Source organism: Arvicola amphibius, chromosome 2 (assembly GCF_903992535.2).
Source record: "Arvicola amphibius chromosome 2, mArvAmp1.2, whole genome shotgun sequence".
Lineage (NCBI taxonomy): Eukaryota > Metazoa > Chordata > Mammalia > Rodentia > Cricetidae > Arvicola > Arvicola amphibius.
In genome coordinates this window covers 46,806,178-46,820,366 of record NC_052048.2, presented here as the reverse complement: position 1 = coordinate 46,820,366, position 14,189 = coordinate 46,806,178, and the positions used below count along the sequence as shown (strand labels likewise).

The window sequence follows — 14,189 nt, the reverse complement described above, 5'->3', positions numbered from 1 at the left end:
GACCTTGACAGTCACAATAGCCTAAAAGAAACCTGTTTCCAAGCCCAGCTACCTTAATAACCTCTGCTATACAGCGAAACTATTGCCCAGTGGACAGGTATGTCTCAGAAGTGGAAAGTTGGATCAGATATTTGCCAGAATGGGCAGAGAGTAGTAGTGTTTGAGGAAACACAAAGCCTTGTAAACACGATCCTGGCTGAGGCACTTGCCCACAAGCTTTCATATTTGTAGGCTATTGGGCTAGGTGGAAGCATCCTGGGAGGCAGGCTGTCAATGCCCAGAAATATATACTATATTTTATTTCCTACTCTTTGCCACCAGACCTTTTACATTTGTCACCTGGCTGTAGGCTGGATGAAGGAATCACGTGGCTTGAAAGACTGAAGAAGCAGCAAGTGGGGCAACTAAGAAGGGACTGAGATTAACACTGTAAATAAGCACGCATGCCAAACATATCAAATAGAAAATAATAATTTATTTTAACTTCATTTTACTTGATGTTCGTAACTAATTATGATTCTGTGAACTTGCTTGGTTAAGTCTGTCCCGTCCAATCTACAAAGCGAAAGTCTACAACGATGAGCACTTAAAACTCCACAAACTGTCTCCGTCCACGACTTCCCTGTACATGCAAATTCTTCCAACAGGCGGCAATATTTGCAAACATGCTTTAAGCGTCCATAAAGCTGCAGGAAATTTTGCTTTCTGTTAAAACCTTGACACTCTCCTTGGGAACCTTAACCAGAAAAATGTCATAAATGGATATCCCGACTGGAAACGTTGCTAGTTTGGTTGTGTATGTGTGTGTTTGTGTGTGTGTGTGTGTGTGTGTGTGTGTATGAAATAAGCAACCAGGCTTTGGTGGGTTCGCATTAAAACCACAACTGATATAAGATGTATGAATGACTGGTGACTTGTATGAAAGACATTTCAGCGAAGTGACGTTACAAAATAGGGTCCCATTAAAAATACATACTTGGCAGTTGCATTTTGTGTCTTAGGCAGAAAAAAAGCGTGTTTAACCTTCTTTTATATGAATATAGTTTAAACAAATTATTCTGTGAAAGTATGCTTAATAAAAGATCTTCTGGAAATTTAAACACTTTATGAAAAAGGTTAACAAGTAAAAAATTACCATTGCTATTTGAAAAAAAGCTGCTTGTTAATATTGCCTTCTAAGAGAGTAAGGGTGTATCTTCCCTTCACTGAAAACAGAGCCAGGACACCCAAAGTTGTAGGAGTGGCAAATTTAGACTATCAACATTGATGGCCGGGCTTATATATACAAAAACTTGCCGCATTGAACGAGGCAGGGATGTCTACCCCAACGGTAGTGGTCTCTCGTCTGTACACAGTGAGAGTTAAACAGTAGTCACCGACAGGAAGGAATTGTATACCCTAGTGCCGTCTGGCGATTTTGTGCCATGGGTTAAGAGTTCTTGGATGGTCATCCAATTGTCAAAGATCTTTTTGTTCCTCTTCTTCATCATCTTTTTGTGGCTCAGTTCCAGGATGTTCATCTCCTTCCTGTCATCAGCCGCCTGCTGCTCCTTCAGACAATCCAGCCTGCTCTGCATCATAAACTCGCGCCTCCGCCTTTGCTCCTTGGCCTTCACCAGATGCTGTTTGCGCTCCTCCTTGCTCCAGTAGCGCCCCATCTTCATCTCACTCATGGCGTCATCATCCGTGGTCAGGCCGCTGCGTTCCTCGCGGATCTTCAGCGCACGTTCCCGCAGCAGCCGGTCACGCACCGGCCTTTTGGTGATGTAGCGTGTTCCGTCGCTGCGGATCTTTACTTTCCACTCCATCCGGGGTTCCGACGAATTAGAGGAGTTCAAGTCCTTGCACATGCTCACCAGGCTCATCTGGCTTTGCGCATACTCCACCGCCGACTTCTGCTGGATCAGGTGCATGTAGCTCTGGTAGTGCTGGGCGTGCGCTGGGATGTGGGCGTGCTTGTATGGGGAGTGGTGGTATGACGGCAGGTAGGCACTGCCCAGCTTTGGGCTGGCGGTGGGGCTCCTGCTGCCATCGCTAACTCGGCGCTCTTTGCTCTCCAAGGCCTGGCTGGGGTCCAGCTCTTTGGCGCTGGGGCTGTAGTTTGGGGTGCTTACTTCAGGATCCTCAGTGATGGCGAGCAGATTCTTGGGGGATGGCCTGTAGGCTTCGATGTTGGCCGTGGCCCCTTCGCTACTTCCCTCGGCCATCCTTCGCAGGGAGTTGTCTGGGGATATCTCCAGGGTGAGTGGGGTACTGCGGCAGCTCTCCCCAGTGTTGTATGCGCTCGAGCTATCCTTGTCTGACTTCTCGGGCAGTTCGGTGATGTCCGAGAGCTCATGGCGGCGCACATCCACGCTGGTGTTGTAGTTGCGGAAGCCACTGTGGTGCAGCATCCAGGACTCGCGGTATTGTTCCTTAAGCTGCTGCATCTTGTGCGCACGCACGATGCTCAGGCACTCCAGCTCGATGCTGCGCAGCTCCTCGTTGAGTAGCTCCAGCTCCTTGTCCACACTTTCAGGGTCGCTCTTGCCAGCAGCGTCCAGAGGGCTGCTGGGGTAGTACAGGCTGTAGGGACTGCTGCTCTGTACCTGGCACTTGAGCTCCAGCAGCTCGCGAAAACGCTCACACTCATCTACTGGGATGCCCAGGTAATCCACATCGGTACAGTCTGCAGAGATGAACGATTCATTGCTGAAAGGCAGGTCGCCACTGCCTAGGGTGTCTTGGCTACAGGTCAGCTTCCTCTGGCCCGCCAGCGGGTTGGAGGACGCCGTGGGGTCTTCACCGTTGTTCTCCTGTTCGGAGCTCTCGTCGTTGCGTGTGCTCTCATCTGTCCGCCCTACACCGCTGTCTTTCTCGTGCTGGTTGGATAAGATGGTGGCTGTGTCTGTGGTTCCACCATCTTCCTCATGCTTCTTCTGTATCAGAGAAAAAGGACAAGAACAACCGGTTCATGGGGATGGAACTCTGGGGGAGGGGAACATGTACCCTGTGTGATCTTTATGTGGAGTACAGGAGTTTTGAATGGAGTTCTAATTTCCTAAGATTGACGTGCAGCATTTCAGTGACCTGGGGCACAGGAAATGGCCAGCCCTAACTCTATGCATCTGGGCAGGTCCCTAATTCTCATTTTTTTTCAATATATAAAATGGGGTAGATAATGTTATCCCAATAACTAACTAACAAAGGAACCAGTATGTAGGAAGAATGCATACGTACTCCTAAGAGACTCAACAAGTGGGTAATTAGGACTCTGACAGTGGCACAGGAGGGAGCTGCAGGGCTCTGAGCAGCTCAGGTTAATCACAGAATTGCTTTACTTTCAAAGGCGTGACTTAATTTTCTCTGATCTCAGTAAACACCGATGCATATGTTTTTCTGGGGAGCACCAGACTAGTGGCATCAATATCTCTGCTTTGTTTGTTTGCTTTTTTTTCAGCTATAAAAGCTTCATAATCTAGGTGAGGTGGTACGTGCCTGCAATCCCAGCACTTGGGAGCTTGAGTGGGGAGTCGGGAACTATGTCGTGATTTCCAGGGAAGCGTTTGGTGAGGGCACCCATCAGCTGGCATTCCCTTCATGTTCAAGCAGAAAAGCTCTTAGACAGGGCTTTTCTGATGGTTTTCACCATCGTGAAGGGTGGGAGCACTCCTCGGCGGCGGTGGTACGGGGTTGCCCCAGGTTTTACCTGTTGGAGCACACTGGCTGTGAACTGCATGGCCTGGTGGTGCTGCTCCTCAAGCATGTCCATGTGCAAGTCATCCAGAAAGTCATTCCTGTCGTCATCCAGCCAGCCCTCGTCCAGCTAGGAGAAGGATGGCCAACACACGTGGGAGGTCATGGAACAGAAGAGAGCAAACTGATCCATCCCTCTGCTTCATGACTGAATACCGTGCAGAGAGCCGATTCATACCCTGCTTGGCCTTCCCCGCCAGGCTGGCCCATCCCCTTAAACTGAGTCAAAATAAACCCTTCCTGACTGAAGTTGCTTTGGACAGGTGTTCTGTCACAGCAAGGAGAAAAGTAACTGGGCTAATATAAGAGCTTTCTTTCAAGGAAGGACATTGCATTCAGAAAGAGGCACTGTAGGGCTCTCTCCAGGAGTCAGCAAATGCAGGTACTCTACAGCAGTGGTTCTCAACCTTCCTACTGCTGTGACCCTTTAATACGGTTCCTCATGCTGTAGTGACCCACCCACCATAAAATTATTTCATTGCTATTTCATAACTGTAATTTTGCTACTGTCATGATTGTAAAGTAAATATCTGATAAGCAACTTCCAAAGGCATAGTGACCCACAGGTTGAGAACCTCTGCTCTGTCGCCTTGATCACAACCTTCTCCTCAGCTGGAGACTCCTAAGCCTACACTGAGGAAGCTTCCAACACCCCTCCCTGCCTTGCTACTTTGTATTCAGACTCACTGGTTAATGCCCTTAGTTGCTCTTTGAAAGACTCAATTCCTTTCATTTTGATTTCCCTGTGCTAATCAGTGGGGCTTAGCTCCAGGCTGGAAGGGGCATCTGTAAATCCTGCTATGATTCCTTCATTAGTCAGACTGTGATGGGTCCCAGCAAGGTGGTTAAACCTTTGGCTGGAACCCAAATCACAGCGAGCTCAACTACCTTCCAGGTGGCAAACACCTTTAAGCTCAGATGCGATACTCTGACATTGCTCTGCAAGGTTTGGCAGTGTGGCTTTGACTGCAGAAATCCACCTATTTTCTTCATAGGACATCGACTTACCTGGAGTTCAGGCCTTGCAATCAGCAACGAGAAGTTCTTGTTTTCCTCACTGGTTAGGAGAGCCACAGCCTCTTCACGGTTCTGTACTTCTATCCCATTAATCTAGAAGGCATGAGGACAGGTGGGGACAGGTAGAGAGGGACATGACTGGGTGGAGTGGAAGCTTCAGAACTGCAGCTGCCACCATGCACAGTCATAACATGGAGATTCCCTGTAGCTTTTCCAGAACGCCGGTTTTAGGAAAGAAAGGCCTTGCTTAACTGGAGGTGCCAGATGATCCAGAAAACCCCTACTGCTCAGGACACACTTGAATTGTGAGCCCTAGAATCTCATTTGGGCAGGAGGATAAATAAGAAATAGAAGACATACATTTCCTATTTATAAGAGGGGAGAAAAGCAGCAGGATATCGTGAGGAGTAGAGAGCAGAGAAGGGAATGGCTGTATACAGGGACTGCTCATGTCTTGTTTAACAGGCTGGATGGAGAGTCAAGCAGGAATGCCTCTCTCACCTTCACACTGACAACAACAAGGTTGTCTGCCTGCCTGTCTCAGCAACTTTGAATTCTGCAAATTTTAGTTCCTGGGCTGATATTCCTCCAGGGATACCATGGCAGTCCTACTGACCCGGAAACTGAGCCCTTCATCTGACTTTGCCACTTTATGTCAAAGAACCAAGAGGCGGCAAAGCTGAGACACGACTGGCTGTCGTTACCCAATTTGACTACAAAGCGAATACAGGGATGGTATGTCTGCAACCCTGGCAGGTCTCTCTCTAGGGCACCCCGCACTGCTTCCATTTCCTGTTCTCAACTGTAATGGTTCAGAGAAAACTGTAGCAACACAAGCGTGCTGAGGACTAGGGCCCTCGGGTGTGGCGGTCTGGGTCTCTTTCCTAGGGAAACTCAGCTGTCAAGGCTCTGGGTAAAGGCTGGAGAAATAGACACAGAGTGGGGTAGGAAACAAAAATTGTAAGAAGTAGCATAAGAGATGAGAAAAAGAAATTAGTAGACTATAAATATGAAGAGGTAGAAAGCAAAGCCTGTGGGACACAATAAAGCCAAGGCTCCGTGACCCCCACAAAGAACTATGGGGCCACATATGTAGCCCAGAGGATAGAATGCTTGCTTAGCATGAATGAAGCCCCGAGCTCCATCCCCAGTACCACATTAAACTGGGTGTGCAAGAGTTGGAGGCAGGAGGATAAGAAGTTTAGGGTCATCTTTACGTAGTGAGTTAGATACCAACCTAGTACATGAGCCCCCTCCTACCCACCCCCAAAATGATTATAGCTGAAAGAAAGAAGTAAGCCGTCTAATTTTGCCTACATGGAATAACAGGATTCACGATAGAGGTCACCCTTAGACCTGAGTTCACAGGACAAGTAAATGTTGAATTTTGAAAGCTTAGACTTCTCAAAGGTATTTGATTCAAAATATGGGACAGCTGGATCTGTTCTCACTGCTCTTTGCATGGGATTGGCCAATTAGTCTCACTCACAAACCACACAGGGTTGGTGTCAGGGCATAGCTGAATTCCCGATGCCTGTCCTTAAACCTCTCCCGTATTTCCAACTTCAGGCTACCCCGGGAACTCACTTGTGTGCTGAAGACATGCATCCGCGGCAAGGGAACCTACCTGGATGATGCGGTCTCCTTCACGGATGCGGCCATCCTTGGCTGCGATGCTGTTAGGGTCAATCTGAAACACATAGTGGACATCTCAGCGTGAACACAAGCACTCTTTGACATACCGTCACACCCATCCCTGCCTTTCTGTGTTACACAGATTTACACGTGGGACTTGCACAGGGAGAAATGGACTAATCTGTCCCATGACTGTCCCAGGGCCTCTCAGAACCCTGCCTGACAGTACTGTGGCAGAGGACTGGTCTCAGAGCTGCAGACCTGAGCTGGTGAAGAGGCAAAGGTGACTCTTGTGGGGCACAGAGTAATTAGAAGCAAGTCAAGTGGCATGGAGTAGGTGAAAGGGCACCCTCAGATATAGCATCCGGCAGCTGTACTTTGCCTACTTTGGCGGTTTTACACTAAATCTTTGTTATTTAATATTGGAATATAGCTTTAAAAGTGGACTGTGTAATTGGGGTGAGTGGGACTGAGGATGGCAAGGATGCCCTAAAACATGTTGATGTGACATGCAAAGCTTGGTTGGTGGTGCTTAGCCAATGAGTTGACTGTGGAGTCTATGGCAGACACAGCTCTTGGCTCAGCCCATGGAGACAGATTTGATTTCTTTAGAAAACTGGGTTTCTGCAATTACAAGGAAGGATGCATGCCTAGGAAAGTATTCATATTGAAATCAGTTTCTCTATTCTCTTCTAGAAAGATCACTGCATCTTTCATTTATGTACTTTGATAAGTCCACATTAAGTTATGTGCAATATATATGAACTCAACTGTGTATACTATGAAAGGGAGGCGGGAGAGGGACTTTAACATATATAAGCCATTCTGCTTACCATTGCACTGGAGTTGGGAAATGGGAGGCTGCTCTTCCCTTGGGGGTGAGCACACAGACCATGTAAACGACTCCATTTTATGGTTGGTTTGAGGCTTCTCAAGGGTAATTTTGCCTTATGTACCAACATTAGAACTTAACCTCTGCGTAAAGATGGGACTCCATGAAGTGTGATGAAGAGGGGCATGTGTTCTGTATCTTTCCGAAGATATTCTTGAGGAGCTAGGTCTAGGGTGTGTCAACAAATACAAAAACCAAACCAAACCAAAAAGCAAAAGCAAGAACCCAATCCTTTTGATTGAGGCTAATTTTCAAACCTTCGCATCCGTACCTCACTTATATAAATCCCAATGTCATCTTCGTCATCCGTCCGGTAGCATACGGTGAGGCCCAGCTTGTCTTGGCTGTTCATCCTGTAGAGGCCCACTTCCTAGACAAAGAAAACCTTCTCTGTGAGACTCCAGCAGGCGAGGAGAGCTGGGAGCATGTCAAATGCTTTGAAAATATTTGGTTTAAATGATGAACTGGATTTCTTTGCATTCAACTGTGCAGAGCCAGTTAACTTACTGAACAAAAAGTGATTATGGACATGGGATCAATGCCCTGGGCATTTCTGACCTCTCAGTCAATATAAAGTCATTTTGAAAATAGTTATTTTATTGATCCTCCCCAAGAAAAATTACCCATATTTCAGTCAGCGTCAAGACCTCAGGGGTAGGGCTTTTAAAAAGCATTCTTTCAATGTCTGCCACAAACAATAATATTTCCACACTCTGAACGCTCCAGCCACTTTGGTACAAATGTTTCCAGCAGGTTGGGATAGATTATCTCATGCTGCGCCCCTTAATATGCACAGGCGCAGAACTCGCAAACAGATTACGCATAAATTGATCCAAGAAAGCAGGGGTAACGTGATAGTGTGCAATTAATGCCTTCCACAACAGCTGTGATATTTACAGTCGAAAATTAGTTTCAGCCACTGTTCCTGCAAATTAAATGAGATAAAAAGCAAACTGAACCCAACACGGGGACACATGATGACAGGCAGTGTTATTGTTTGTGCCAATTAGTCTGCACTTCGGGATGAAGTCAGAACTTTGAAGGTCTTGGGAGTTCTGGAAGGATTCTTCAGGTTCTCTGTGAGTGTTTACAAGCCTACTCACCCTGCCACTCACTCTGCCAATGACTCACGTGGGGTTTGTGCAGCCGCAAGCTGTGGGTCAGTTTGAGGGGCTACCTGCTCATAAGTTGTCCAGTTAACTCTTTGGTCTGATTTTTTATGTTTTTTGCTGGATAACCAGGAGTGGGGAAGGGCTCTGAGATGAGGTCTTCAGGCTACTCTGACAGAGCCACTTGCAAGTGGTATCTGAAGAGGCCCTTCCTGTCATGTGGGAAGGGCATAGCAGTCTTGGTGGAGACAGCCGTCCCCGTGAAAGACAAGGTGGCTAACATAACTGGTACCTTCAAAGCAGAAGAACAGGGTATATAAAGACTCTGGGCCAGTGTGGTCAAAGCCTTGTAAATGGGGAAGAAAGAAGCAAGGTGAATGTGGACGTAGGGCTGGAACAGGTGGCACTCCATAGGCCAGCGTGAGAGCTTGGCTTTAGGTTTAGGTGGGAATTGCCCTGCTCTGATGGACTTCTCCCTGGCTGATCTGTCTCATATAAAATAGTTATGAAGGCAAGCATACACACACACACACACACACACACAAATCCCTAGTCTACCTTCAGCTAGAGGCTTTATCATGGGCTTGTTGATTTGCCTAAGCCTTTATTTGCTCACTAGCACATGGGGGACAGGGAGAGGAGGCTCCCAGCACTGGGCCTGAGCCACACTGAGTGGCAGTTTAATAGTTGTGTTTGGGTCACAACAAGTAACCAGTGGTTACAACAAGCTGTTTGTGTAGAGCAGCTTAATAAGATGCTGTGAGCTTATTTTCTGATCACTGATATGTTAATTAATTCAGTGACTTCCTAATGATAGCTCTAACAATATGGTAAATTCTCATTAAATGAAACTCTTAATTTCTGATGCTTTAGTTGTATTAGATGAAAATTTCCTCCCTCATCTGCGAGTATGTGAGTTAGGCTGATTTTAAGGGGTGTATTTAATCATGAGGGTAATCTCCAGACCCTTTGGAATAACTAGTTGTTACCCCACAAATGTAAGTGACACATCACAATCCGTGTTTCAGACATCTCGCAGGCATCCTCACTGGGTTGTAGTCTGACTGAGACTGTGCTAAAGGGACAGTCTTCCCTGGAGAGTCTAGAGTTCTGCCACTGAGCCTTGGGCTCTTACTTGCAGGACCCATTTGGTTCTGGAACAGGTTGAACAGAAAGCAAGACCATAGGGAAGACTGGAGACAGACAGACCGACAGACAGACAGGGAGAGGGGTGAGGGGGAGGGGGTGAGGGGGAGGGGGAGAGGGGGAGGGAGAGGGAGAGAGAACCAATGCAGAAATTCTTCTTCCAGTAGGATTCTGTATGACTTACAGGATGACAGGCTCTTAATCTAGTGAATATGCCACAGCCCTGGTGTGCTTTATTCCAACCCTCCTTGAACTATGCTTCATGGTCACAATGAAGAACTCATAGAAGTTGAGGGAGGTGTGTAGAAAGTTCTCTGACATTTCCCGATAACCAAAGGCATGGCTGTTTATTGGAAGGTGGTGTAGGCCAGCTGCCCACAGGGTGAGTTAAATACCGCTGCATCAGTCAGTCACATCACAGACCAACAGCGAGACTGCACAGCTTGCTCTTGGGATCTTTGACCACAGCCAGGCATGACTCTGTGGCACACGCTCTGAGTGGCATATGAGACCAGGAAGATCTTTGGAAATCATATCACAGATAGGAACTATGTAGTGGATTAGTGGTTTCTGGGTAGAAAAGAAAAAGGATGTTTGGTCTTCGTACACAGGAAAGGATTCGCTTTCTCTCTCCTGGTACCAAATATGTCAATATCTAATATCAAGTCTTCAGCACATGATTTTGATAAATACCTGTCATGAAAAGCACCTCTTTACTTTCGGGCCAGTGTTTTAATTGGCAAAATTAGGGGGGGGAGTATTAAACTGAGAGGTTTTAGTTCATATTACTGCTAGTATGATTTTGCTTTTTCTTGTCCTTATAAATTTGTATGCTCAACTTTTCATAAGCAGGGGGAAATTTTTAGCACAGAATTTCATGCTGGAATGGAAGACATCTTGGAAGTGCTGAAGAGATGGCCCAGTGGGCAAAGTGCTTGCTAGGGAAGAATGAGGACCTGTGTTCAGAGCCCAGCACCACCTAAAAGCTGGGTGTGTGGCTGAGTGTGTTTTAAACCATAGAGCACCGGGGTGGCAGAGATAGGTGGACCTGAAAGCTTGCTGGCCAGATAGTCTAGCTGAAGTAACGACCTCCTTAAAAAAAATAAGTGGTTCTAGAGAAAACATCAGAAGCTGACCTCTGACCTCTACACAGGAGTGCACATACTCAGAAAATACCTAAAAAAGTTTATAGCATTTTCATGTTGCCTATGAAACAAGACTTTACAACTTGATCTTTAAGTACAAGAGTGGTAGCATTATTCTTGTTGAAGGGCGGAAGGTATTCTTGTTGATTTGTGGTAGTGGAAGAGCCAGTGCTGGCAACATATATGGCAAGCAATAAACAAGAGCATCTGGAATTTAGGAATATGCTTGGCATTGGTGTTAAATCTCATGGGTTGGGCTAGAATAGTTCCTCACTTTATCTGGACACTCTTAGAAACTCTAGACAAAAGCCTATGGTAAAATTACCTTCTAGAAGGCACAGGACACAGTTTAACCTCAACTGCTATTTGTCCAGAATGGATCTCCAGTCCAGAGAAGAGGCTGTGGCTAAGCCAGAGTGACCTTAACAGGTTTTTGATGATCTTGAGAAAAGGAAGAATATGATTTTCACTGTCTTTGGATCTGCATAGATTCCTGTTTTACCTTGACTTGAAGATGACAGGAAGGCATTCATAGCTAAATAATGGATTATACAATGTCAGCAGCACCCAGCCTTGCCATGAAGGCATGGTATGTTCTTGAATAAATTAAAGAAGCTTGAGATTTTAAGGCAGAAGAAAAATCTAATGAAAACATAAGCTTGGCTTGGCCACCAACAAACACGTCAAGTTCTCTTGAACAAACTTTTCAGCTACTTGACTCTTTGTAAATGAGACTTGGCGAAAGTAAAACATCCTCAAAGTTACTGGGCAGCTGGTCAGTTTTCAACCTTTACTTCTGCTTCGGAGGCAGCCTAGCCTCATTGGGCCCAAAGCTGAAGGCATAGGGGTTATCAATACACAGCTGTTGAGATGATGGAGATAGAATTTCAAAGAAGACCATTAATCAAACAGATATGAATAATGCATCAGCATTAGCTGGATTACACCAGCCCCATCTCTGGTATCCTATTGCATACTGGTTTAGATAGACTATTTGATAAAAATGAGTGGCTGAGTCTGACATTTCAGATGAACATGGTATTCCAATTTGCAGTATTAAGAGGGCCACACCACCCTCATGACTCAAGGTCTTTGTTTCATGTTCCACAAATTAAATTGGAAGATACCCTAAACCTAACTCAAATGCTTTTTGCCCTTCTGAGAAGCCCAGTCACTTGTTTATAATTCTCCACATTCCTGGACCAGGCTGGCTGACAGCTATCTAAACTGTTTCTGTATATATTCATGGTGTTTCATGGGATGCAGCAATGTCTCTAACAAGATCACAGTTTTCCTGAAGACCTCACATCAAAATATTCATCCCTCCCTTTAATAAAGATTTAGGTGCGAAAATATTGGACACAGACTACTCCAGACACCATCTGGGAATGAGCAACGGAACAGCCTACTCTCATGTGGAGCTTGTACTCTAGCGGGGTCATTAGACAAGAAGCAGATGATGGTGCTGTTGGACCACAGTATAATCCAGAAAACTTCTCTCAGAGGTGCGATGCTAGGTAAGACTGAATTCTGATATATCAAGGTCCTGGTTTTAGGTGGCCATACATACAAAGCAAGAATCTCGAAGATCCTTGTGATATTTGGAAAGGCTGACTCAGCCAGAACAGGGCACATCAGGTACCTTAAATGAGCACCCGCCTTTTGTTTCAGAGCTTTAACGAGAAAATCCTAGATTGGTTACAGCCTCCCATGGTACCCCCAGGACCATCCCAATTCCCATCTGGTCTACTTTCCGCTATTCTGAGAAGTCAGAATCACTCAGACATCCTCCCTCCCCCGTCAAACCCGTAGCTGGCCTTTTCTTCCTGGTCTCATAAGGACATCGTCAAAACAATACAGGTGACAGCAGTTTCCCAGACTGGGTAGGATGCTACTGCAGAATCACAGGGGAAATTAAAACAATAGAGTATGGGGGGAAAAGGTTTCATCAGACATCTATTTTCTTTTTTAATTGCCTGCAGGAAGACCTGGAGCAGGTGTTCAGTACCTGAAAATTCAGGGGTAATTATTCGGCTGCTCTACTCTGGGGTATACTTGGGAATAAGCCCTTTAACGCTAAGCAATTTCACAATAACAGGGATTTGACACTTACCTAAATATGATCATTTTGTGTACTTTAGAAGCAAGAACATCTGTTTTCCCCTCTGCATTGGCTTTGATAACATCCCCACACACTCGTATATATTTTTCCTCACACATAACAGGCATGGACCGGTTGTTCTTTTACCTCATTCAACTTGGGTGATGAGCATTACATTGCGAATGGGCTTTCCACTTGAAGACAAACCTGATCTCTCTGATATCAGATCCAATCCTGGAATAAGACAGGTGGGGACCTAGCAGAGACACTGCCAGCAGGTCTAAGAAATCCTAGGAGGAACAGAGATGGTGCTTGCGTATCTTTCTGAAAACTAGGCCTGCCGTAGTAAATTCAGATCTGAGCAGGGGGTTGTTTATTGACCCCTTAAGCTGAAAAGTAAGCTTGTCTTGGTACCCTTCTACAGATACACCCTGGCCACAGATTAGAGGTCCAGCTATTGTTATCCAGTGAACCCCATTGAGACCCTGAATGTTTTCATATCTCTTAGGCTGTAAGAGAACACCTGGGGCTAGGGACTTTATTCAGAACAGAGGTCTTCTTCTTGTACCTTATGGTCTGGGAGGTACAAAAGCATGCTGCTGGCATCTGCTGGGCTCTATCACAGCATCGCAGAGAGCACCATGGCAGAACCATGTTTGAGAGGGAGAGAACACACGGTAGAGTAGGAAGCAAGAGTCCACAGCCTAGGGGGTGGCTCTACTTTGTAACAACCCTCTCCCATCGAAACAGATGCATCCCCCCAAGGCTGTCTTCAATCCCTCTAAAGGCAAAGCCCCCATGGCCTAGTTACCAACCAACCAGGCCCAGCCCCTTAAGGGTTTGCCCAGTTCTTCACATGAACATTATGGCGACCAAGCCTCCAACACACAGACTCCCTATCCAAACCTGGCCCTGTAGCTTTCATTACATTGCAGCTATCATTATTTCATGAAGTGGGTTGGCTGCTTTTCTCAAAGTGAAAGGTACTTTATATGAGACTGTAGTTCCTTTGAGTGGTGGTGGACCTAGGTCTGCTGGTCCACAGCAGCTGAGAAGGCTGCTCCACCCGTGGATTTTTTGCTCATGGTTGTCTTCGTCGCTTAAGCACTGTCGCGTACTCATGTTTTTCAGGGACAAATACTAAGATGTGCCCAGACCTAGCTGTCGGTGAGCCTTCTTTTTATTGGCAGGTTCTATACGTTATTGACTTTCACCCTGTTCTGCAGTAAGAACTAGGTAGCTCTCCAGGATGTAAAAAAAAAAAAAAAAAAAAGAGACAGCTGTCCTAGGCTTTCAAGCTGCTTCTACTGTGAAACAAGCCATCACTGCTAAATAGTACCCCCTTCTTTAGCAGGGCAGTCGCCTGGATTACACAGCAGGGGCCAGGAGAGTAGATACAATGTAAATGG

The 14,189-nt window shown here is 46.1% G+C and overlaps 1 protein-coding gene across 1 annotated transcript in view; it reads right to left on the bottom strand.

Annotated features, from left to right (window-relative positions):
• Positions 1-499: 499 nt before the first annotated feature.
• Pdzrn3 (PDZ domain containing ring finger 3) overlaps positions 500-14,189 on the bottom strand; it is a 229,417-nt gene continuing 215,727 nt past the window's right edge. The window contains exons 6-10 of the mRNA XM_038319199.1: positions 7,551-7,649; positions 6,380-6,442; positions 4,744-4,845; positions 3,689-3,805; positions 500-2,918 (exon numbers count right to left, since the gene is read on the bottom strand). Coding sequence (XP_038175127.1) covers positions 1,362-2,918; positions 3,689-3,805; positions 4,744-4,845; positions 6,380-6,442; positions 7,551-7,649 — 1,938 coding nt within the window. The 3' untranslated portion in view covers positions 500-1,361. The remainder of the gene's footprint in view (positions 2,919-3,688; positions 3,806-4,743; positions 4,846-6,379; positions 6,443-7,550; positions 7,650-14,189) is intronic.